Source organism: Mobula hypostoma, chromosome 1, assembly GCF_963921235.1.
Source record: "Mobula hypostoma chromosome 1, sMobHyp1.1, whole genome shotgun sequence".
In the NCBI taxonomy this organism is placed as follows: Eukaryota; Metazoa; Chordata; class Chondrichthyes; order Myliobatiformes; family Myliobatidae; genus Mobula; species Mobula hypostoma.
In genome coordinates this window covers 145519098-145544337 of record NC_086097.1, presented here as the reverse complement: position 1 = coordinate 145544337, position 25240 = coordinate 145519098, and the positions used below count along the sequence as shown (strand labels likewise).

General features: G+C 40.9%; 1 protein-coding gene across 2 annotated transcripts in view; it reads right to left on the bottom strand.

The window, feature by feature from the left end:
* The window catches only part of scap (SREBF chaperone), a 125940-nt gene that overhangs the window by 70388 nt on the left and 30312 nt on the right, over nt 1-25240 (bottom strand). For both annotated transcript variants that reach the window (XM_063057486.1, XM_063057479.1), the window contains 2 exons: nt 16369-16572; nt 4407-4536 (listed from right to left, as the gene is read on the bottom strand). In XM_063057486.1, the coding sequence (XP_062913556.1) occupies nt 4407-4536; nt 16369-16490 (252 nt within the window). In that variant the 5' untranslated portion in view covers nt 16491-16572. The remainder of the gene's footprint in view (nt 1-4406; nt 4537-16368; nt 16573-25240) is intronic.

Genomic DNA, 25240 nt, shown 5'->3' with positions numbered 1-25240 from the left:
TCAAGGACATGTATATAGAAAGGTGCCAGAAAAAGGACAGTAATATCATGAAGGATCCCACTCATCTGGCTTATGGACTGTTTGTCGCACACCCATCAGGGAAGAAATTACAAAGCAGCCCCACCAGGATCACTAGCCTAAAAAACAGTTACTTCCTCCAACCTGTCATGCTGATTAGTACAGGGGTCCCCAAACCTTTTCGCACTGTGGACCAGTTTCATATTGAGAAGATTCTTGCGGACCTGCCGACCAGTGGGGGGGGGGGGGGGGGGGGTGGTAGGGTTGCCAACGCACAAGAGTAGCAGTCAAATACGCTGGGTGTTCCCCAGGAAAGACTACAATGACCATGAAGCCTTGTGCAGGCACCAGTGCGCATGCGTGTACAATTTTTTTTCTACAAATCATTTTTGGTGATTCTGTTCGGGGCGGGGGGGGGGGTCTTATTCACGACCGGAATATCGGTGATAAGTGGCTAATACACCCAATTTCCTTCTTAAAAGGGTTTATCCAATGAATTTAATATTAAACACACAGCGCATATTTTCCTCGCGTGATTATAGTGATAAGTCAATTATCAGGGGAGTTTGAAGTAAGCGTTGAACGAACTTCCAGTAGAAGTGGTAGAGGCAGGTTCGATATTATCATTCAAAGAAAAATTAGAGTAATGTTAAAATTAGAGTAGGTGAGAGTAGCGTTCGGCATGGACTAGCAGGGGAGAGATGGCCTGTTTCCGTGCTGTAATTGTTATATAGTTATATGTCAATAGCATCATAACATTTTAAGTAATGTTTGGATATTAAACACGCAGCACATATTTTTCCCGTATGAACATATAAAATCATTGCAACACACCAATATCGCTGAATCAGTGGGAGCTCTGGGCTTGTTTTCCTGCAACAACACAGTCCTATCAAAGGGTGATGGGAGACAGTGATAGTCGAACGGGGTTCCTTATGTCCAGTCTGTTCCGCAGTTTAGTTTTCGTTGCATTCATTGCAGAGATATGTTGGAAATGGAAGCAACATTTTCAGTGCTTTCGTGGCTATCTCATGATTTTTAGCCTTGACTTTGATCCAGAATGCCGGCAGAGATGTTATGTCAAACATACTCTCCAGCCCGCTGTCATTTGCAAGCTCGAGGAGTTGATCTTCTTCCCGCACTGACATGGATGACGCGCGGGTAATGATCTCGCATGTGTAATGGCTCAACAGTGGCCGTGACAGGGAATGAGAAAAGGTGCAGCTAACTCATATTGCCAAATCTTATAGCTTCCTCGTGGCCCGGTAGCGCATCCTTTGCGGCCCGGTACCGGTCCGCGGCCGCTGGATTAGTACCTTCACCCATTAACCCACCCCATACCTAACACCACTTTATGTACATATATAGGCATCCGTAAGTCTCGTGAGACCATGGATTTGCGCCTTGGAAGGTTTCCAGGGCACAGGCCTGGGCAAGGTTGTACGGAAGACCAGCAGCTGCCCATGCTGCAAGTCTCCCCTCTCCACGCCACCGATGTTGTCCAAGGGAAGGCATTAGGACCAATACAGCTTGGCACCGGTGTCGTCGCAGAGCAATGCGTGGTTAAGTGCCTTGCTCATGGACACAACACGCTGCCTCAGCCAAGACTCGAACTAGCAACCTTCAAATCACTAGACGAACGCCTTAACCACTTGGCCACGTACCAACACTTATGTACATACAATCAATATATATATATATACACTGTGACAAGAATACACATAGATTAAGATGTAGCTGGCCTGGGCTGGCACCAGTGGAATCAGCAGTTGGTCTGCCACCTGACTTCAGGAGAGAGAGAGATATGGAAACAATGGAGCAGCATTTGGAGATGTTAATGAGCGGCTCACCCTTTGAACCCCCAACTGTTTGAAGTGATGGACAGGCGATACCCCAGCAGGGGGATAAAAAGGGACAGGTTCGCTAAGGCAGGACACACACGACACCCGAGGTAACAAGACCCTGGAAGCGGTGCGTCTCTCACAGGTCGGTGGGAAGTACCGGGCCATAAACGCACAGGGTGGAAAGGCACGATCGGCGGGAACCTGGTGTGTGTCCACCCTTGCCTGGGTGCCAGGTTCACCGCAGAGAAATGGTCGTATCTGGAAACGGAGGGGTCACGGTCGGTGACCTCAGATGACATCACAAAGGACTCGTCCGAAAGCTGACTGCGAAGGTCTGTGTGTGGAAGCTGTTTTGAATATTCATTCGTTTTGCTCCCTCTCTCCTTCCCCCCACTGTCCATCACCACGGCAGCGATTACTGCGAACTGAACTGAACTAAATTGAACTGAACTTTGCGTCACTTTGAAACTGGTCATTTACCCCTAGACAACGATAGAGCTTGATTAATCCTGTTATCTTAATTCTGTGTGCATGTGTGTTTATCATTGCTGAACTGTTGCATTTATTATCCTTTTGATTAGAGTACTGTGTTGCTTGTTTCTTTAATAAAACTTTCTCAGTTCTTGTAATCCAGACTCCAACTGAGTGATCCATTTCTGCTGGTTTGGCGGCCCAGTTTCGGGGTACGTAACAACACACACAGACACAACCATACTCAAAGAGTTACTTGTACTCTGCGTTTTTAGGAATTGTTTTTATATTTGTATTTATTGTGTCTTTTATGATCATTGGGGATTTATGTTGCATTGGGTCTGAAGTAACAATTATTTTGTTCCCCTTTGCACTCGCATACTGAAGAATGACAATAAAAAATGAAAAATGAAGAGGTGAGCTTGAACAAGAATTAAAGTTGGAGAATGCTGTAGAAGCGCAAATAAACTTCCTGTGGTGGAGTGTATCTGTTATCAAGATCAAACCTAACACCTAGGAATGTTTCAATGTTCAGAATTAGCAAACCCACTTGGCAAGGAGGAAAATTTTCAACCTTGTTGGTCTCAAGGTTTAAGGTTCCCTTTATACAATACTTCATGGAAGCACTAGAATATTCTACTATTATCCAACCGGTACTATTTTTAAAAACGAAATTTATAACCGTAAGGTAAAGAACTAAATTATTCAAGTGAATAAATTATTGTTAGCTACCTCTATCAATGGTATGAGGCCTCTGGAAGAACTGCAAAAGTATCCAAAATAAATCATATGTGATAAAAAAAAGATATGATGAAACTAAGATATGATGAAACAATCAATGTATGTGAAGTACTGCAAGTTACAACCAAAAACAAGACAATCTGTCATCAAAAATGCTTTAAAGCTCATAACATATTCACATTGTCATTATTGTAATGGGAATTTCTGGAGAGTAAAGATTAAAAAGAATAATATCCAATAACTTATAAGATAAAGTTACTACAAATAACAATAAAAATCTAAGCAAAGTAGTAAGATTTCAGATTTAACTTTAATTATTGAATTTTGTTTTCTAGAATTGGCTTACTACTTAAATAGCAAAAACCTTGGGTACAAGATCTGTGATGAGAAGTATTCTTCGGCAGTGAGAGAGCTTCTGCATGTATATGCCATTTGAAAATACAATCTGTAATTAGTGAATGTCAAGAAAGGAAATTATCCAGTGAGAATAACTAAACCCAATTCTTTTGTTATCTTATATTTAAATAGTAATACACAAAAATTGAGAGGCAAGATTAAAAAAGATATTTAGTTCAATAAGTAGTGAGATAGCAGGTAAAATAAGGAAAGCAATCCAGTTGGAAATAATGAAACTAAAATAATAAGAGGAGGAGTGAAAGCTCACAGACCATAAGATGGATAGACAGACAGTCAATCAAGAGGAACACATAGCAGGTGGATAGAAATTAATGTTACTCCATGACAATAGGCAACTGTGCCATTTTGTGTCCTCAAGCTGGTGGATAAGCAAAAATCAGCAGCTTGCCAGTGCACAATATTTGAGACTGAATATTTCATTCAATACAAATTTTATTCTGATATTTAAGCAAGGGAATGTTATTTACTGCTTAATTTCATCTGGGAATTCAAATTGTTGTCCTTTTATCGGAAAATGATTACATGAGAACAAGATTAGAAGCAAATCTTTTATAGAAGGATTTACTTTCTATATTACTCAGCATCATCTTGTAGTCCCCATTGTCTTAAGAGCTAATTATTTTCCTTTCTATGGATGCTGTTTTAAATATTACTTTAGCTACTGAAATTGCAAATGCATTGACAATCCTGATTATATTGATAGCATTTTTTTTCCCAATGATGGACCAGCCACAAAAGCTTTGCAACTCAAAATAAATGCTTTTCTGGATTTATCCACAAGTTAATTACAAGGAAGAAAGTGCATTAGGGCTAATTTAAATTATTTAAACAAACTGTAATGAAAGAGAATACATTATACTGAAATGCTATTAACTTCCTCATGGGCTGTAATTTCCAGATAATTTGTAAACTTACCCAATCCGGTCTATCAGTCTGCTCGGTGTGTCCTGGATTTGCTTCAGTTGGGGGCACGGAGTAATCCTTTACAGGTGTTGTAAACTCTACTGGCCCTGTTCCTGGCAGAGGTAGTTTCAATAAGGGATAACTATGATAAACAAAAAACAAACAATAAAAATAAATATCTCAAAAAAAAACAATATACATATTTTTCAATTCTCCCTATCCCATTTCATGCTAATTCATAGATTATGCATTAACAGCATAGGGTTAACATAATAGTTGTCATTTCCAAGCAATTCCAGTTATTTGCTGCATAATAATCCTAAATATTGCAAATATTCATCATCAGTTTATTAAACTAATGCTGTACAATATTAAGATAGATTTACATAATTTCTTGAACTTCTGATTAAAACAGGGGACCTCCTTCAAAATTCATAACTCCTGTATGGTTTTATCTGATGCAATTAATTAATTTACATGTAGTAACTAATGGCTTAGTAATTGTAGAAGCATTATAAAATACTTTTTAGGCCCATAAATCAGGACATACAGTGGCATGCAAAAGTTTGGGCACCTCTGGTCAAAATTTCTGTTACTGTGAATAGTTAAGTGAGTAGAAGCTGAACTGATCTCCAAAAGTCATGAAGTTAAAGATGAAACATACTTTTCAACATTTTAAGCAAGATTAGTGTATTATTTTTGTTTTGTACAATTTTAGAGTGAAAAAAGGAAAGGAGCACCATGCAAAGGTTTGGGCACCCCAAGAGATTTGAGCTCTTAGATAACTTTTACCAAGATCTCAGACCTTAATTAGCTTGTTAGGGCTATGGCTTGTTCACAGTCATCGTTAGGAAAGGCCAGGTGATGCAAATTTCAAAGCTTTATAAATACCGTGACTCATCAAAGCTTGTCCCAACGATCAGCAGCCATGGGCTCCTCTAAGCAGCTGCCGAGCACTCTGAAATTAAAATAAATGATGCCCACAAAGCAGTAGGCTATAAGAAGATAGCAAGGCGTTTTCAGGTAGCCATTTCCTCAGTTCGTAATGTAATTAAGAAATGGCAGTTAACAGGAATGGTGGAGGTGAAGTTGAGGCCTGGAAGACCAAGAAAACTTTTCGAGAGAACTGCTTGAAGGATTGTTAGAAAGGCAAATCAAAACCCCTGTTTGACTGCAAAAGACCTTCAAGAAGACTTAGCAGACTCTGGAGTGGTGGTCCACTGTTCTACTGTGTAGCAACACCTGCACAATATGACCTTCATGTAAGAGTCATCTGAAGAAAACCTTTCCTGTGTCCTCACCAAAAAATTCAGTGTCAGAAGTTTGCAAAGGAACATCTAAACAAGCCTGATGCATTTCGGAAACAAGTCCTGTGGACTGATGAAGTTAAAATAGAGCTTTTTGGCCACAATGAGCAAAGGTATGTTTGGAGAAAAAAGGGTGCAGAATTTCATGAAAAGAACACCTCTCCAACTGTTAAGCATGGAGGTGGATCGATCATGCTTTGGGCTTGTGTTGCAGCCAGTGGCACGGGGAACGTTTCACTGGTAGAGGGAAGAATGAATTCAATTAAATACCAGCAAATTCTGGAAGCAAACATCACACCATCTGTAAAAAAGCTGAAGATAAAGAGAGGATGGCTTCTACAATAGGATAATGATCCTAAACACACCTCAAAATCCACAATGGACTACCTCAAGAGGCGCAAGCTGAAGGTTTTGCCATGGCCCTCACAATCCCCCGACCAAACATCATCAAAAATCTACGGATAGACCTCAAAAGAGCAGTGCATGCAAGATGACCCAAGAATCTCACAGAACTAGAAGCCCTTTGCAAGGAAGAATGGGCGAAAAAGCCCCCAAACAAGAATTGAAAGACTCTTAGCTGGCTACAGAAAGCGTTTGCAAGCTGTGATACTTGCCAAAGGGGGTGTTACTAAGTACTGACCATGCAGGGTACCCAAACTTTTGCTTCGGGCCCTTTTCCTTTTTTGTTATTTTGAAACTGCAAAAGATGGAAATAAAAAAGTAATCTTGCTTAAAATACTAAAGAAATGTGTCATCTTTAACTTTATGCCTTTTGGAAATCAGGTCCTCTTTTACTCGCTTAGCTATTCACAGTAACAGAAATTTTGACCGAGGGTGCCCAAACTTTTGTATGCCACTGTACATTGGCATTTTTTTCTGATTTTCATCAAATTAATAATCTTCATCATTTACCATTTAGTAGCTGCTCCAAAAGCACATCTGTTTACCATTAAAAATGTAATCTTTTGAATTGTCAAATTAATAACGAGCTTGGTAAATAGTATCAATGTGTAACATATAAATACAATAATGCTAGATCAGATATAACATTTTATTTATAATTGTGCAATTCATCACATTATTTTCTTTCTACCATCCTCCATTACATATTTGCAAATACAAGTATTCTACATAACTGATGACTGTACAGCTAATAGTGCTCCCCAGATATGTCAAGTTGCAAGGTTGAAATTTAACATTACTGAAATTTTTCTGTAGCCTCATAACTAAAAAGAAATAGTTGAGGACATTAAAAAGCAATACAAATTCATATTACTCTTCAGAGAAACTGAATTTCTGTTTCCCTAGAAACAATAAAGTGCAGTTTTATTATACCTTTAAGAGTGAAGTAAACAAAAGGCACTGATAGCATCAAATTTGGTCATAAACTACAGCTTGAAATATTAGGGCAAGAAAACCAAAAGTTTGTATATGAAGGCAGGGTTTAAAATATAGCTTGAAGCAGAGAGATAGAGAGAGCACGTGTACCAGAAAGCAGAGAACCAGAGAGAGCATATGCACCAGAAAGACCACGTGCACCAGAAAGAAACAATAAGACAGAGTCGATGAGAATATGGGGACAATTAAAAAAATATCAAATTCATGGACTAACCTCATTTCAGTTCCTTCAATTTCTTAAGTACTTTATTTTCAGTGGTATTAGTTACTACAAGTTCCTTACTTCCATTAAGGCTTTTAGTTCCACCAGAGTTCCATTCTTTCCTAATTTTTGCTACATTTACGTTTTCCATTGATTGTTAAGATACTGTAGATCCATAATATTCCTCAATCATTTCCTCAGTCATGCAGTTTCATTGGTCATTATCTCCATTGGATTCACACTTATATTTTGCTTTTGATATAGTTTTTTAATATAATATACTCATACTTATTATTTCATGCTAATCTATTCTTATTACTGACTTCTGTTTTACAGATTTTCCAGTAATTTTTCGATGCTTCCAAAAACACACTGAATTCTCATGCTTATTATCCTTCCTGGCAATATTATAAGCCACTTGAATTAATCTAATGTACTCTCTTTAACTTCCACAGTTGGTTATGGTTGGCTCACTTTTCTAATAGGCTTCAAGCTCAAGCAACACAAGCAACCCTGACAAAGGGTCTCGGACCGAAACGTCGACTGTACCTCTTCCTAGAGATGCTGCCTGGCCTGCTGCGTTCACCAGCAACTTTGCTGTGTGTTGCTTGAATTTTCAGCATCTGCAGAATTCCTCGTGTTTACGGCTTCAAGCTCAAGTCTAGTTTCTATGTCTCTCTTGACCTGCATTGAAAATCCTAAGCTATTGTGATCACTTTTACCAATGACATTTTCTTTTTCCAATTATTAATTAATTATATTTCAACACCCCACCCGAAATTTAGCAGTAATATTAAAAAGGGACAATGAGACTTCTCTCGATATAGTTCACAAAATTTCCTGTGGCCAGTTTGATTTCTGAAACATTTGATATTGAGACCAGGCTTGAAACCCAATTCTCCACCTTAAAGTCACCAAAAATTAACTAAACAAAATAACTGTAAGTGAAAAGTGAATGCAATAATTTCCATTGGGATTTACTGTTCTCACTGTCAAACTACATTCTCCAAGGTCTGATGTGATTTTCAATGCCATTCACACGAAGCTGACAGTTTGAGTTTTTTTGAATTGTAACTGCAGATTCAATTCCATTTTTATTTCTGCCGTTTATTTTTGTAACCCAGTTTATGTACTTTTTAATGGCAATAGTAAAATGTTCAACTAAATTTCTAAATTATTATAGATATTGGTTATATTTTTCCATCCATTAAACAGTTAAATTTATATAATGGCTGTACAGAAATGTACAGTTCTTATATAGGCCACAGATGGACATTGAGTTGCATGTGACTTTCCATAAAATGCTGGTAAGAAGGATAGTTTTGAATATTGGCTTCTCTCTTATCTTATCACAAAGAACTTGTATTAACTTCCTTAACAACTTGAATACTTCCTTTTCCGTGATGACACCAAAACTAGCATTTTATTCTTTACTCTTAACTCGATTACTTGAGGCTTGATTAAGTAAATTGTCTGTTGTTTTTGCAATATCCGTCTTTTTATTTGTAAATCTAGAAAATAAACACATTATCCCACTGATGTCTATGATAAATCAATGGACTCTCACAGCTACGTACACTATACCTCGTCCCACTCTCCTACTTGTAAAAACGCCATTCTCTTCTCTCAATTCCTCTGTCTCCACCGCATCTACTGTAAAGATGAGGCTTTTCATTCTAGAACAAAGGAGACGTCCTCCTTTTTCAAAGAAAGGAGCTTCCCTTCCTCCACCATCAATGCTGTTCTCAACCGCATCTCTTCCATTTCATGCACATCTGCTCTTCCCCATCCTCCCACCACCCTACCAGGAATAGGGTTCCTCTGTCCTTACCCACCACCCATCAACTCCGTGTCCAGCATATAATTCTCTGAAACTTCTGCCACCTCCAACTGGATCCTACCACCAAACACATCTTTCCCTCTCCTCAACTTTCTGCTTACCATAGGGATCACTCCCTACACAATTTGTCCCTCCCCACTGATCTCCCTCCTGGCACTTACCCTTGCAAGCAGAACAAGTTCTACACCTGTCCCTACACCTCCTCCCTCACTACCCTTCAGAGCTCCAAACAGACTTTCCAGGTGAGACAACACTTCACCTGTGAGCCTTTTGGGGTCATACACTGTGTTCGGTGCTCCCGATGTGACCTCCTGTATATCGGTGAGACCTGACGTAGATTGGGAGACCGCTTCACCGAGCATCTATACTCTGTCTGCCAGAACAAGCAGAATCTCCCAGTGGCCACCCATTTTAATTCCACTTCCCATTCCCATTCTGCTATGTCCATCCATGGCCTCCTTCACTGTTGCGATAAGGCCACACTTAGATTGGAGGAACACCACCATATATTCCGTTTGGGTAGGCTCTGACCTGATGGTATGAACATCGATTTCTCAAATGCACCCCCCTCCCTCACCATTTCCCATCCCCTTTCCCCCTCTCATGTTATCTCCTGCCCACCCATCACCTCCCTCTGTGCTCCTCCCCCCCCCCTTTCTTCCATGGTCTTCTGTCTCTTTCACCAATCAACTTCCTAGCTTTTTGCTTCATCCCTCCCCTTCCTAGTTTCATCTCCATCACCTGATGTTTCTCTCTCACCTCCCCCGACCTTTCAAATCTACTCCTCAGATTTTTTTCTCCAGTCCTGCTGAAGGGTCTCAGCCGGAAACGGCGACTGTGCTTACTTCTATAGATGCTGCCTGTCTTGCTCAGTTCCTCCAGCATTTTGTGTGTGTCACTTTATTTCATGAAGGACTTTGATTCAAAATGTCGACTGTTCACTTTCCTCCATAGATACTGCCTAGCCTGTCGAGATTCTCCAGCATCTCATGCGTTACTTCAGATTCCAACATCAGCAGTCTCTTCTGTTTCACTTTATTCCGCATATACTCTTTTCAATGTAATTTTAATACTGGATACCAAGATTAATGCACTCATCATTTAAAATAACTCCTTAAAATACCATTTCAGTCACTTATTTAGGACAATTCTTAAACAACAAAAAGAAACCATGAAAGTAGACGGAATTCTCTTTATTTATTTGGGCACTATGCTGCTTAATTGGGGCAGAAGACTGTTGCTGAACATTTTCTAACTGGTGTGAGACACATGCAAGTCATGTGGTCGTTAGACACTACATCATGCTTAGAGCGAACAGTTTTAAAATAGCATCATTTGTGTGAGCTTATCATCAACAAGCAGTCATTTTTTGTTGTTGATAGTTTCCTCATTTGAAGAGCAATGATAGTAGCGCATGACTATATAGAGAAAAGAACCACTGGCAAAAATGTGAATCTCACCATTGCTGCTGAGCATTCAAAATGAAGCAATTAAATAAAAGGAATATCTGGAATAAAAGACTGGTATCTATAAGGTCCTTCAGCTCTATATGTCACCCAGACCCACCAATGCAATTGACTTCTTGACTCCCTCATCAATTAAAGGACAATTAGGCATGAACCATGAATGTTCAGATACCACGAGCACATACAAACATCAACTGAAGAAATTTTCTGAAGATACCATTTTTATCTTGTTGCTTTTATTTTCGGAGGGCAGCATGGTTAAATGGGGGATGTTGGATGAGGACATTTGTCGGTGGATGCTAGTGCAAGGCCTATCTTCCCACACACTTCACTAAATCAGCTGACAGTAACTTAGAATTCATCCACAGAATACATTTTGCAGCTCAACTATTGAGGTGTAGGTGAAATTGTTTCTGGTGTTGTAGTCACCCTAAGTGGAACTATTCCCCATTAGTTCTGAAAGATACCTCCATACCATTGGGAAGCTTGTTGGAGGTATGGCACAAGATTAATGTGAGACAACAATGCAGCTTTCTCTGATACCAGCCTTCACTGAATTCCGCTCTCTTGTTGAACATTAGTTAATTTCTAAGCTCATATACTGGCATGAGTGAAAACAGAATTGACTCAAATTTTAGGGGTAGCTGAATATGAGGAGAGCGTTCCAAGGTCATTCATGCTTCAGTAAATGTCAACAGCAAAGCCAGAAAACAAAACACTTTACTTATGATTGACTTGTCTCATTTGATCTTCAGGATATCATTACAAGAATGCCTCAGGGCAGTGCTTAAACCGTATTATCCTGAAAAAAATATCTGCCGTCAAATAGTCGAAAGAGGGAAAGAAATACAGGAGACTGCAGCAGCTGGAACTCTGGAGCAACACACAAAAAGCTGAAAGAAATTGTGAACAGCGTTAAGGTCTGTTTACAAATCCATAGGAATGTAAGAATTTGTACCTGGATGCGGGAAAATAGACAGAAAGCAAAGAGTGGGAATGAATATGTCCTTCTCAGGTGGCTAGTGAATGGTGGGGTGCCACTGTCATTGCTACGTGAACTCTTTCTATTGACAATCTATAAATGAAGGTAACAAATACCACGTTTCCAAGTTCATGAGGAAATGGACAAACTAAGTCGATGGTTAAGAAGATGAATGATGAATAACAAACTGGAAACATATACGGTCATCTAGTTGGACACACAAAATGTAATAACAGAGTATACCTTAGATGGTGACAGATTGGGAAATAATGCTCTAAGGACATTGCATGCCCTAGTATGCAAGTCACTAAGAGCTAACAAGTTATTAGAAATGGTGCATGAGAACAATACTTTTATAGCAGATCAACCATGATCTTCAAGAATGGCAGAGGAAGCTTTAAAGGCTTAACAGCTTAGAGCTTAATCTAATGACTTGTCACGGTCTGCACAATATCCTACCTAGAGCTACTGAGTGGCAAATAAAAAATCAAATGACACAGTTTCCAGAGAACAATAATCTCCAACTATCACCTTTAATATCATATTCCCTGTTACCAAAATCCTTGGGTTCCAGTTAACCAGATAGAGCAATTTGCATTAACTACTGTGGCAACAAGAACCATCTGGAGGCTAGATTATGTTTTGTAGTAAATGACTTTTGCCCTTGGCTTCCCAGTGTATGTTAGATGTGGAACAGGTAGTTGTCTTGACTGTTGCAGTTTCAAATACTGACCAAAGCAGAATGTGTCCAGTGACTCTTCACAATAATTTCAGCAACATATCAAGGCTTCTTTGAAAACATCTGACCCAAAAGATCAGTGCAGCAAGAAGATGGAATACCAATACCTTGAACTTCCTCTTAAAGTCACAAATCATCCAAGACTGAATCTCTTCCTTTGTTATTCTTCTTTAAATTTCATGCCTAACATTTCTTTTCATATAACAAGGAATAATACAGAACAGCAACAGGGTCTTTGGGCCCATACTGTCTGTGCTAAATGATAGTAATGCAAAATAATCACATATGTCTGCAGCAACACACACAAGATGCTAGAGCAACTCAGCAGGCCAGGCAGCATCTATGGAAAAGAATACAGTCAACGTCTTGGCCGGAATCGTTTTCCGTACTCTTAATAATTTTATATTCTTCTATCAGGCACCCCTCAGCCTCCAAAGTTCCAGAGAAAACAATCCAAATTTATCAAACCTCTCCCTTATACCAGGTACTCGTTAAACCAGGCAATATGCTGGTGAATGCCTTCTGCACCCTCCCCAAGCCTCCACATCCTTCCTGTCATTCAACAATCAAAAAGGCATACAATATTCCAAATTTGTTCTAAAAGAAGTTATATTCAGCTGTAACAAGATTTCTCCACTTTTATACACACCTATCAGATGAAGGCAAGCATGCTGCATGAATCCATTACCACCCTATCCATCTGCATTGCTACTTTCAGGAAGCTATGGTTTTGGGCCCCAAGATCCCTCTGTAAATCAGTGCTAAATACTTATATTTCCTCTTATATTTGTCATTCCAAAGTGCAACAGATCACATTGATCACGATTAAATTGCACCTGCCATTTCATCACCGAAAATCTTACGTGGTCTGCACACCAGCTGTGTGGTGAAAAAGGCACAACAGCGTCTCTTTCACCTCAGACGGTTGAGGAAGTTTGGTATGGGCCCCCAAATCCTAAGAACATCCTACAGGGCACAATGGAGAGTATCCTGACGAGCTGCATCACTGCCTGGTATGGGAACTGTACCTCCCTTAATCGCAGGGTTTTGCAGGGAGTGGTGAAGATGGTTGTGAACTGCCCATGATTCAGGAAATTTACAAAGACAGGTGTGAAAAAAAGGGCTGAAGGATCATTGGGGACCCGTGTCACCCCAACCACAATCCATTCCAGCTGTTATAATCTGGGAAACGTTACCGCAGCATAAAAGCCAGGACCAACAGGTTCTGGGACAGCTTCTGCCACCAGGCCATCAGACTGATTAACTCACGCTGATTTGAGTATATTTCTGTTACACCAACTGTTCTATTTATTATAAATTACTATGATTCCACATTGCACATTTAGACGGAGACATAACGCACAGATTTTTACTCCTCATGTAAGTGAAGGATGTAGGAAATAAAATCAATTCAATTCAAATACACCACTGTGCAACTGGATGCTTGACTTCTTAAACCAACAGACCTCAGACAGTCAGGTTGCACAACCTTTCCTCCTTTCCCCATCATCTGTAACATGGGAGTGCTGAGCCCACTGCTGTACACTGCTCACTCATGACGGCACAGCCAAATACCCAAGTAAACACATTGTCAAGTTCGCCAATGACATGACAGTGATGAGGCTAATCACCAAAAACAATCAGAAGATGTGAAAGAGCTCAAGGCCTGGCATTAGGCAAATAACCTCTTCCTTAGTGTCAACAAGGCAAAGGAGATGGTTATTGAGTTCGGGAGAACTCACACCACTCACACTCTTCTTTACATTGGCGGCACAACAGTGGAAACTATGAGCAGTTTCAAACTCCTGGGAGAGCACATCTCACACAATCTCTCATGGCCCCAGAATGCATCCTACACAACCAGGCAAGTTCACCAATGCCTCTACTTACTGAGGAGGCTGAAGAAAGGACTAGGCACTTCTATACTCATATCATTCTACAGATGCGCAGTAGAGATCATCCTAACATGCTGTATCACTGTACAGTATAGAAACAGAACTGCAGAGGACAGGAAGGCTCTACAATGGGTAGTCAAAACTGCCCAATGGATCACCAGCACCAGCCTACCTGCCATCAAGGACGTGTGTACAAGAAGGTACTGGAAATGGGCCAGTAACATCATGAAAGATCCTACCCACCCTCCTCATGGACTGTTTGTCCCACTCCCATCAGGAAGGTGGTTACGTAGCATCCATGCCAGGGCCACCAGACTCAAAAACAGTTACTTTCCGTAAGCAGTAAGGCTGATCAGTACTTCCACCCACTAACCTCCTCCTCCACACCACCGCACCACCACTACTTACCTGTCTTGATTCACCTTATTTACAGAAACTCCTGTGCCTGGTGTCACCTTAAGGACATACATTCAATGTATATAGGCTAAATTATGTATTTATACTTTTTTTTTATTATTGTATTATTGATCTTATTGTGTTTTCTTTTGTGCTACATCAGATCCAAAGTAACAATTATTTTGTTCCCCTTTACACTTCTGTCCTGGAAATGTTATTAAGCAATCTTGAATCTTGAATGAAACAATAACAACCATGATTAAGCATTTTTGTCAAATATGGAACCAGTGAAGATTGGGTACACTTGAACATCTGCAGGGGATTTTTTCATTTTCTTACATGCCCTATTTAGGATTCTGATAGGCAGTTTGATATCTGTGCCCTACTAGGTCACTTGATATTTCTTGTCATAAAATATTTCAGGCTTTCTTAACAAAGCTGGTTCCTTAAAATTGTCATAGTCGGGGGAGATGGTGGGGATAAGCTATTAAATGTTCCCGATGGCATACGTCTCAAATAGCCTCTGACAACCAAGTCCAGCTCCTGGCCTTCAAGCCTGGCAGAACCAGCTCCACTGACAGAAGGGGAAAAAAAAAGAGGGTTACTGGAGCCTAAAAACCAGTCACGTCAGGTGGGTGAGACTCATCAGCTGTGGTTGGCTGCTCTTCAGGGAGAAGGAAAACTCTGATCTTAAATATCTGTTGCCTTGCAGTTATATCTACTCATAGGGAAAGCTTTGGGATTAAGTCTTGAGGAATAATCCGGAGCTGGAGTCCCTAAAACAGACCTATGTTGAGATCAATGCTGACCGGCAACTCCTGCGATGCTACTGGTGCCAAACTCTATCGATCTCTGTTGTTGCTTTGGATTCATCAGCTACATGGAGAAGGGGAGCCTTACTGCATGGGCAACAGCTTGCTTTCAATATCATACTGCCCAGGCTTGCGTATCACGTAGACAGCTAGGACACAATATTCATGGTCGGCTCTTAGCAAATCTGCCTACGTTTGGGCTTTCATTAACTGTTGCTTAACTGGTTTTTGACACAAGCAATCAGAAAACATAAGTTGAAAACCTGGATAAATTTCAGGTCATTCTACATCATCTTTTGGGTCACTGTTTTTAATAATGAATTTTCGCAAAATGGAAAAAAATTGTAAGAGCAAATTAGGCACAATTCAATTCAAACAAATTTCAGGAATTTAACATTTCAAGATAACTAAAGCAAGCAATTTAACAACCCCCGACTTGCATTTTTACATGCTTTCTGAAAAGTATTTTAATTGCACAGCTGCTCACACCCTAGCATACCCAGCCCCACCTGCCACCTCTGTTATGACAACTCTGTTTTTCCTGTTTAGCAATATACATTCCATATTCCATAATCTCAAAAAGAGCTTTGGCTTTCATCATCATTGACAACAGTATCCAGCCACAATGTGTATTTTGTGCTCTTACAGCTCTATTCTATTCTACATTCACCCACTTTTCACAAAATATGGCATCAGGCTTCAAACCCTATAATGGAATTTTCTTTATTAATGCATTCCATCTCACCGCACTTTTCCTAATCTTCAAAAGCCTCCAAACAGCTATATTTTGGGTTACATACCTAATTATAATCTATATTTTCCGAGCAACTATTCACCATGACCAGAAAATATTGGAATTCAATGCTTTGAAGTCACCACATAATGTTAAATTATTGATACTACTGTTGAGCAGTCATTGATGCAACATTTTACTTACCAGCATGTTAAAATACACACAGCAGTGAAAAAGATAATGGGAATGGGGTATGATGCACACAAGAGTCCGTGGATATAGAATGCCTGTGATATCTTTTCACGCAGCCTTTCAGTAATGGTCATCCTCGTCACCTTGTATCACATGACTGCCTTTAATCAGATTCGGTCACAGAGTACGATGATGGTGTTGGTCACATCAACAGATCTGTAAGAAAGAAGTCAATTAATTGAATTAGACATACAGGACTAGAAATTCTAACCGTAGCTTATTATTTAATATGGCATAAATCTTATCTATACAACACACTACAATGCATTAGTTGAGTGAAGAGCCATCACACCAGCTCTTCAGTCAACCCTGGAACTTCTGGACGGCAAAGATACATAAATTGGGATGTTCTTTATCGACTATAGCTCGGCATTCAATACCATCATCCCCTCAAAATTAATCAATAAGCTTCAAGCCTTAGCCTCAATACCACGAGACCATAAGATATAGGAGCAGAATTAGGCCATTTGGCCAATCAAGTCTGCTCTGCCATTTCATCATGGCTGATCCAATTTCCCTCTCGGGCTCAATCTCCTTCCTTCTCCCCATATCTCTTCATACCTTGACCAATCAAGAATCTATCAACCCTTGCCTTAAATATACATAAAGACTTGGCCTCCACAGCTGCCTGTAGGAAGGAATTCCACAGATTCACCACTCTCTGCCTAAAGAATTTCCTCCTCAACTCCACTCTAAAAGGACACACCTCTATTCTGAGGCTGTGTCCTCTGGTGTTAGACTCTCCCACCACAGGAAACATCTTCTCCACGTCCGCTCTATCAAGGCCTTTCACCATTCGATAGGTTTCAATAAGGTCACCCCCTCCCCCACATTCTTCTGAATACAGGCATAGAGCCATCAAACGCTCTTCATATGACAAGCCATTCAATCCTGGAATCATTTTCGTGAACCTCCTTTGAACCCTCTCCAGTTTCAGCACATAATTTCTAAGATAAGTGGCCCAAACCTGCTCACAATACTCCAAGTGAGGATTCACCAGTGCTTTATAAAGTTTCAACATTATATCCCTGCCTTTATATACTAGTCCTCTTGAAATGAATGTTAACATTGCATTTGTCTTCCTCACCACAGACTCAACCTGCAAATTAATGTTTAGGGAATCCTGCACAAGGACTGTCAAGTCCCTTAATGTCTCCGTTTTTTGTATTTTTTCTCCATTTAGAAAATACAGGTGCCCCCTGCTTTTCGAACGTTCGCATTACGAAACCTCACTGTTACGAAAGACCTACATTAGTTCCCTGTTTTTGCTAACAGAAGGTGTTTTCACTGTTATGAAAAAAGGCTGCGCACGAAAAAAAAATCAGTGCGCGATTAAAAAAAGGCAGCGCGCACCCTGAGCAGCCGCTGTCCCCCGGATTCGGAACGGCATTCTAGCCAGCATTGCTTAAACACGTGCCTGTGAGCAGCCGTTTGCAAGATGACTTCTAAGGTATCGGAAAAGCCTGAAAGAGCTCGCAAGGATGTTACACATAGCATAAAACTAGACATAATTAAGCGTTTCGATCGTGGTGAACGAAGTAAGGACAACTTGAGTTTGGCTTGTGGAAGTCGACGAAAATGATGTTGAAGAGGTTTTGGCATTGCATGACCAAGAACTGATGATAGATGAAGAGCTGATGCAATTGCAAGAGGAAAGGATAACAATCGAAACTGAATGAGTAATGATAAAGTACGACTTCAATTTTGAAAGGGTACGTCGGTTTACGGCATATTTGTAAGATGGTTTGAGTCCTTACAAAGAACTGTATGATCGAAAAATGCGCGAGGCTCAGCAGTCAAGCATACTGTACTGTCGTTTTTCAAGCCTTCCACATCAGCCGATGAACCTCCACCTTCGACATCGAGGCAGGCAGAAGATGAGCTGCCTGTCCTAATGGAAACAGACGACGATGAGATGACACTCCAATGTCTCACCACCCCAACCCCCAGGCCGCGGACAGATACCGATTCGCGGAGAATGCAGCGGTAGCCGGGAGGCACACAGCGCATCTTTAATAAAAAAGCCGAAATAAACATGCTAATTAATTAGGTGCCGCCTGGCACGTAATTGTTGACCCAGATCAGAGGCGATGCATTCGGCAACTGCCTCTGATCTGAGCCGACAATTACGTGCCGGGTGGCACCTAATTAATTAGCATGTTTATTTCGGCTTTTTTCTTAAAGATGTGCTGGGTGCCTCCCGGCTACCACTGTACCCCTGCACCCTTTGCAGATCAGTATTGGGTCGCTGCCCGGAGGGTGGGGGCCACTGCACCACCCAAACTCCGACAACTCAGTCTAACACACCATCAGTGTGCTCAGCGCTGTTCCAATTACGGTAAGTGATACTACACTGTACATACATTATTTCTACTTTATATCGGCTGTATATTAGTACGTGTTATTTGGTATGATTTGGCAGCTTCATAGCTTCAAGGTTACTGGAGAGCGCTTGTGCCGTGTTTCTGCGAAGAGTGCTTGCCTGAGATTTTCACTACGGAGAACAGTTCAGGCAATGATTGTGGAAAAGTATTTCTACTTTATATAGGCTGTGTATTTATCATATCATTCCTGCTTTTACTATATGTTACTGTTATTTTAGGTTTTATGTGTTATTTGGCATGATTTGGTAGGTTTTTTTGGGTCTGTGAACGCCTACAAAATTTTCCCATATAAATAAATGGTAATTGCTTCTTCACTTTACGACATTTTGGCTTACGAACCGTTTCATAGGAACGGTCTACCTTTGGATGGTGGGGGAAACCTGTAGTTAATCCTTTCAATTCTTCTACGAAAGTGCATAACCATACACTTCCCAAAACTGTATTCCATCTGTCATTTCTTTGTCCATTCTCTAATCTGTCTAAATCCTTCTGTAGCCTCTCTCTACTTCTTCAAAGCTACATGCCCCTCCACTTATCTTCATGTTGTCTACAAACTTTGCAACAAAGCCATCAAACTCAATCATCCAAATCATTGATATATAACATAAAAAGAACTGGCCCCAACTGACCCGTGTGGAACACGACTAGTCACTGGCAGCCAAACAGAAAAGGTTCACTTCATTCCCATTCGTTGCCTCCTGCCAATCAGCCAATGCTTTATCCATGCTAGAATTTTTCTTGCAATACCATGGGCTCGCAGCTTGTAAGCAGCCTAATGTGTGACACCTTGTCAAAAGCCTTATGAAAATCCAAGTATACAATATTAACCGATTCTCCATTGTCTATCCTGCTTGCTATTTCTTCAAAGAATTCCAACAGATTTGTCAGGCAAGATTTTCCCTTGAGGAAACCACACTGAGTACAGCCTATTTTATCATGTGGCTCCAAGTACCCTGAGACCTCATCCTGAATAATTGACTCCAACATCTTCCCAACCGCTGAGGTCAGACAAAATGGCCTATAGTTTCCTTTCTTCTGCCTCTCTCCCTTCTTGAAGAGTGGGGTGATATTTGCAATTTTCCAGTCTTCCGGAACCATAGCAGAATCTAGTGATTCTTGGAAGACGATTGTTAATTCCTCCACAATCTCGTCAACCACTACTTTCAGAACTCTGGGGTGTACACCATTTAGCCCAGGTGACTTACCTACCTTGAGTTTCCCAAGTACTTTCTCTCTATTTATGGTAACGTCACACACTTCGTGTCCACTGACACCTGGAACTTCCACCATACTGCTAGTGTCTTCCACAGTGACAACTGATACAAAATACTTATTCAGTTCATCTGCTATTTCATTGTTCCCCATTACTACCTCTCCAGTATCAATTCCCAGTGGTCCAATATCCACTCTTACCTCTCCTTCACATTTTACGTAACTGAAGAAATTTTTGGTATCCTCTTTAATATTATTGGCTAGCTTACTTTTGTATTCAATCTTTATATTCTCGATTTTTTTTTAGTTGCCTTCTGTTGGTTTTTAATAGCTTCCCAATCCTCTAAAATCCCACTAATTTGTACTCTATTATATGCCCTCTCTTTGGTTTTTACTTAACTTGTTAGCCATGGTTGTCTCATCTTCCCTTTAGAATACTTCCTCCTCTTTGGATTGTATATATCCTGTGCCTTCCGAATTGCTTCCAGAAATTCCAGCCATTGCAGCTCTGCCGTCATCCCCGCTCATGTTCTTTTCTAATCAATTCTGGCCAGCTCCTCTCTCATGCCTCTATAATTCCCTTTACTCCAATGTAATACTGATACATCCGAATTTAGCTTCTCCTTCTCAAATTTCAGGGTGAATTTGATCATATTATGATCAGTTTTTCCCCTAAAAGTTCTTTTACCTTAAGCTCGTTGATCAATTCCAGTTTACTATGCAACACCCAATCCAGAATAGCTGATCCTCCAGTGGGCTCAACCACTAGCTGCCCTAAAAAGCCATCTCATTGGCACTCTGGAAATCCCCCCCTCCTGTAATCCAGCACCAACCTGATTTTCCGATCTACCTGCAAATTGAAGACGCCTATGACTATTGTAACATTGTCCTTTTGGCATGCATTTTCTATCTCCCGTATTAATTTGTAGGCGACATCCTTACTACTGTTTGGGGGTCTGTATGTAACGCCCGTCAGGGTCTTTTTACCTTAGCTCTATCCACACCTCTTTCTAATGATTTTTACCAACAGAGCAACACCGCGTCCTCTGCCTTGCTGCCTATCTGTTTGATACAATGTGTATCTTTGGACGTTAAGATCCCAGCTACAATCTTTCGGTCATGATTCAGTGATGCCTACAATATCATACCTGCCAATCTGCAGCTGTGCTGCAAGTTTATCTACTTTATTTCGTATACTGCGCACATTCAGATACACCACCTTCAGTCCTGTAATTTCCCTTTTCAATTTTGTCGCACCATGCTCAACCTTTTGATTCCTAACTTTGTGTAAGGTCTTACCAACATCTGCCTCTACGACCTCTCTACTAAAGGACAATTTATACTTGTGTGTCAAATCGACGCCGTGGCTACAGCGTAGCTACGTACTGTACGCCGTAGCCTGACGCGCACCTCCCCAAAAATGTAACTACGTGTCGCGGCGATGCAGACTGCAACAACTGTGATTGGTCCACTTGGTAGCATCGCATTTCCTCCTATGCTGCAATAGCTTCCCATTGGGCTACTGAAGGGTAGGGAAGGAACTCTGGCTGCAATGCTTTCCATAAAGCTTTACAGACCTCCAAAATTAGGGAGGACTCTGTGCTTGACGCCAGTTTGTAGCCACCTGAAGCTGTTGACTTCCACCTGAAGCTAAAACTCAAATGGTGATTGCCAGTCTCCGAGTATACAGTGCGTACACTGATGCAAAATAAATGGTTGCAGACGACGAACCAAATCGTCAAATCTACCTGCCAACATCTGAAAATATTTGAAATGCATTTCCTCGTCCATGTCTCTCAGTGGTCGGACAAGCACAGAAAATTCATCCTCCTTCAGTTTCAGTTGCCATTGTTTGAAGTTTGAGTTTTTTCGTGTTGAGTTTCAACACGAAGAAACTCAACACAGTGGCATAGAAACCCCACCGCCAACTAGCGTTTTGGCGGTGAATTGCAGAGCGACGCAGGCACACCAACGCACAAGTATAAATGCTCACAACGGCGTAGCCCACTTGTGTAGGCTACGGCGTAAGCTAGTACGCACAAGTATAAATCAGCCTTAAGTGTTCTGGCACTGATTCCCATCCCCCTGCAACTCTAGTTTAAACCCCACCATGCAGAATTAACGAACCTTCCCACTAGGATATTAATCCCCCTCCAGTTCAAGAGCAAACTGTCCCTTCTGTACAGATCCCATCCTCCCTGGAAGAGAGACCAACGATCCAAAAATCTTATGCCCTCCCTCCTACACCAACTCCTGAGCCATGTATTAAACTGTATAATCTTTCTAGTTCTAGCCTCACTAGCATGTGGGATGGGCAGCAATCCTGAGATCACAACCCTGAGATCCTGCCCTTTAACTTAGCAAGCAACTCCCTGAACTCTTTGTGCAGAACCTTGTCACTTGTCCCACCTATGTCATTGCTATCTACATGGACCATGACTTCTAACTGTTCACCTGATAAAATTTAAGGATTAGGGGATTCTCAAGATTCCTGTAAACAATGGATTAAGTACTGACTAAGTCTGTGACTGCAGTGTGTTTGAATAATGTCCCACAGCTGCCTTCTTTGGAGCAAGATAAGGGTTAAAGTTCACCCAGATCCACATAAGATATCTCTGGGCTTTTCACACCTTTTGATTTTGACAAAAAGCAGTACCTGACAGAAATTAGACAGAACATTCCTTTTTATTTAAAACATAAATTTGACGGATGTTCTTATCTTTGCAATTAAGTTGTGGCTCCAGCAAACCAGGTAGGACATTCTTTTCTTTAATTAAGGTGGCTGGAGTGTCTAACAAATTGATTGTAATTTTGTATCAATAGTCCATTGACTTGGCCGGAATGGTTATCGAACTGATTGCTCTTTGTATCAATAGTCCATTGACTTGGCCGGAATGGTTATCAAATTGATTCTTCTTTTGTATCGGTGGCCTTATAACTCCTGACAATTCTGACATCAGGCAGTGAACTTGTAGAACCGCCGCGGAGATGAGAAAGATTCTCTCCCTGATGTTGGGTCCAAGTTCACTCGCTGGCTGAGCTCGAAGAAATAAATGGGTGAAAAGATAAGTAACGATCTTTTTGTGCTGTCGTTATTTGATCCAGCAAAGTTACTTTTACACACCCTCCCACTTAAAAGGACTTGCTCCAAGATATCCCAGACCCTGCCACCCGGGAGGCAACATACCATCTGGGAATCTCATTTTCACCAACAGAACCTCCTGTCCATTTCCCTAATTAATGAATCCCCTATCACCACAATATGCCTCTTCTTTCCCCCTTCCCGTCTGAGTCACAGGGCAGACTCAGTGCCAGAGACCCAACATCTGTTAGGTCACTCTACTCCCCCCCCCCCCACAGTATCCAAAGTGATATACTTGTTGAGGGGGCCACAGAGGTACTCTGCACTGGCTCTTTAACCCCCTTCCCCTTTCCCAGTTTCCTGTGTCCTGTACCTTGGGTATAACTACCACTTTATATGACCTATCACCCCTTCAGTCTCCCAAATGACCTGGAGTTTATCCAGTTCCAGCTCCAACCCCTTAAAGTCATTTGTTAGAAGCTGCAGCTGGATGCACTTCTTGCAGTTGTCGTAGTCAGGGATACTGGAGGCCTCCCTGTCTTACCACATTAAAAAAACTTGAGCTTTACTTTCTATGAGTGAAGTCTCTCATCCCCTGGAAATGGTGGATTATTTTATGAGGAAATGCTAGATAGGCTGAGTTTGCATCTGCTTAAATTTAGAAGGATGATTGATTGTAAAAGGCCTGCTAAATTGAAATTCCAGGGCAAAAGAAACAATTAAATTACCACCCTCTTGTAAATAAAGTCTGTTTTCTATTGTTAACAAAATACAACTCAAGGCTCATTATGAACAAAATGCTTGCTGGATGTATTAGCAAAGCAAAACACAAGAAACTTAACTGATACAGTGTATCAGAATTTATGCAACCAAGAAATAAAAATCAATTATAGAAAGGTAACAACAGATAGTGATAAAAATGGTTCTCCTAATAACAAATTCCAATGGCACCATCAGTTGAGATTAGGCAGTATAAACATGGCCATGACAATTATCACAAGTAAAACAAAATTTCACAATGGAGAAACTAAGAAATATGGTCTAAATTCAAAGTCATATGACAATTTGCTTCAGATACCAAATTGTTCAATGGAGATTAAGAATTACAAATAAGAGAGTAACTACAAAACAATTCAAAATTAGTTGAGTTTGTAAGAAATTGCTCTAGATGAGAAGAATTTTTTCCTCAAAATAAGGGTTGGGACTTCCAGAATGAAATTTTATGGAAACCAGAAATCACACTCAATGATGGACAGTCATCTTTAGTTGCCAATTTACCATGGATAAGTATGGCAAAGTAATTTAGTAAGATTAAGATTGGCTTTATTTGTCAAATGTACATCAAAACATACAGTAAAACGTGTCATTTGCGTCAATGCTCAATGCAGTTTGAGGTTGTGCAGGGGACGGCCCACAACAATCACCAGGCTTCCAGGGCCAATATTGCGTGCCCACGACATACTAACCTGTATGTCTTTGGAATGCGGGAAGAAACTGGAATACCTGGAGGAAACCCACACAGTCACAGGGAGAACGCACAAACTCCTTGCAGACAGCAGTGGAACTGAACATTGGTCGCTGGTGCTGTAACAGCATTACGCTAGCTGCTATGCTATTACCAAGCCTGGCCTGCTGGGACAATCCTGCTCTGCATTTTACAACTCCCACATTCTTTTACCTAGGCTCATTTGCAAATGTTCTCACCCTCCAACTGATTCGATTCATTCACTTATTGGATAACCTTGTTTACAGCTTATCCCCGTAGTCACTCTGGTTTTACTCAATCACCTTTGCAAGCAACACACATAAAAGTTGCTGGTGAACACAGCAGGCCAGGCAGCATCTCTAGGAAGAGGTACAGTCGACGTTTCGGGCCGAGACCCTTCGTCATGACTAACTGAAAGAAGAGCTAGTAAGAGGTTTGAAAGTGGGAGGGGGAGGGGGAGATCCGAAATGATAGGAGAAGACAGGAGGGGGAGGGATGGAGCCAAGAGATTCTTTTGTTTTCCTTTCCATTCTGAAGAAGGGTCTCCAATGTCAAATGATGCCCCCCCCCCACCTTCCCTTTGGATACGACCTGGCCTGCTGAGTATTTCCTGGATTTGTAATTACTTTGATTTTTAACTATTCCTAGAAACAAGGGAAT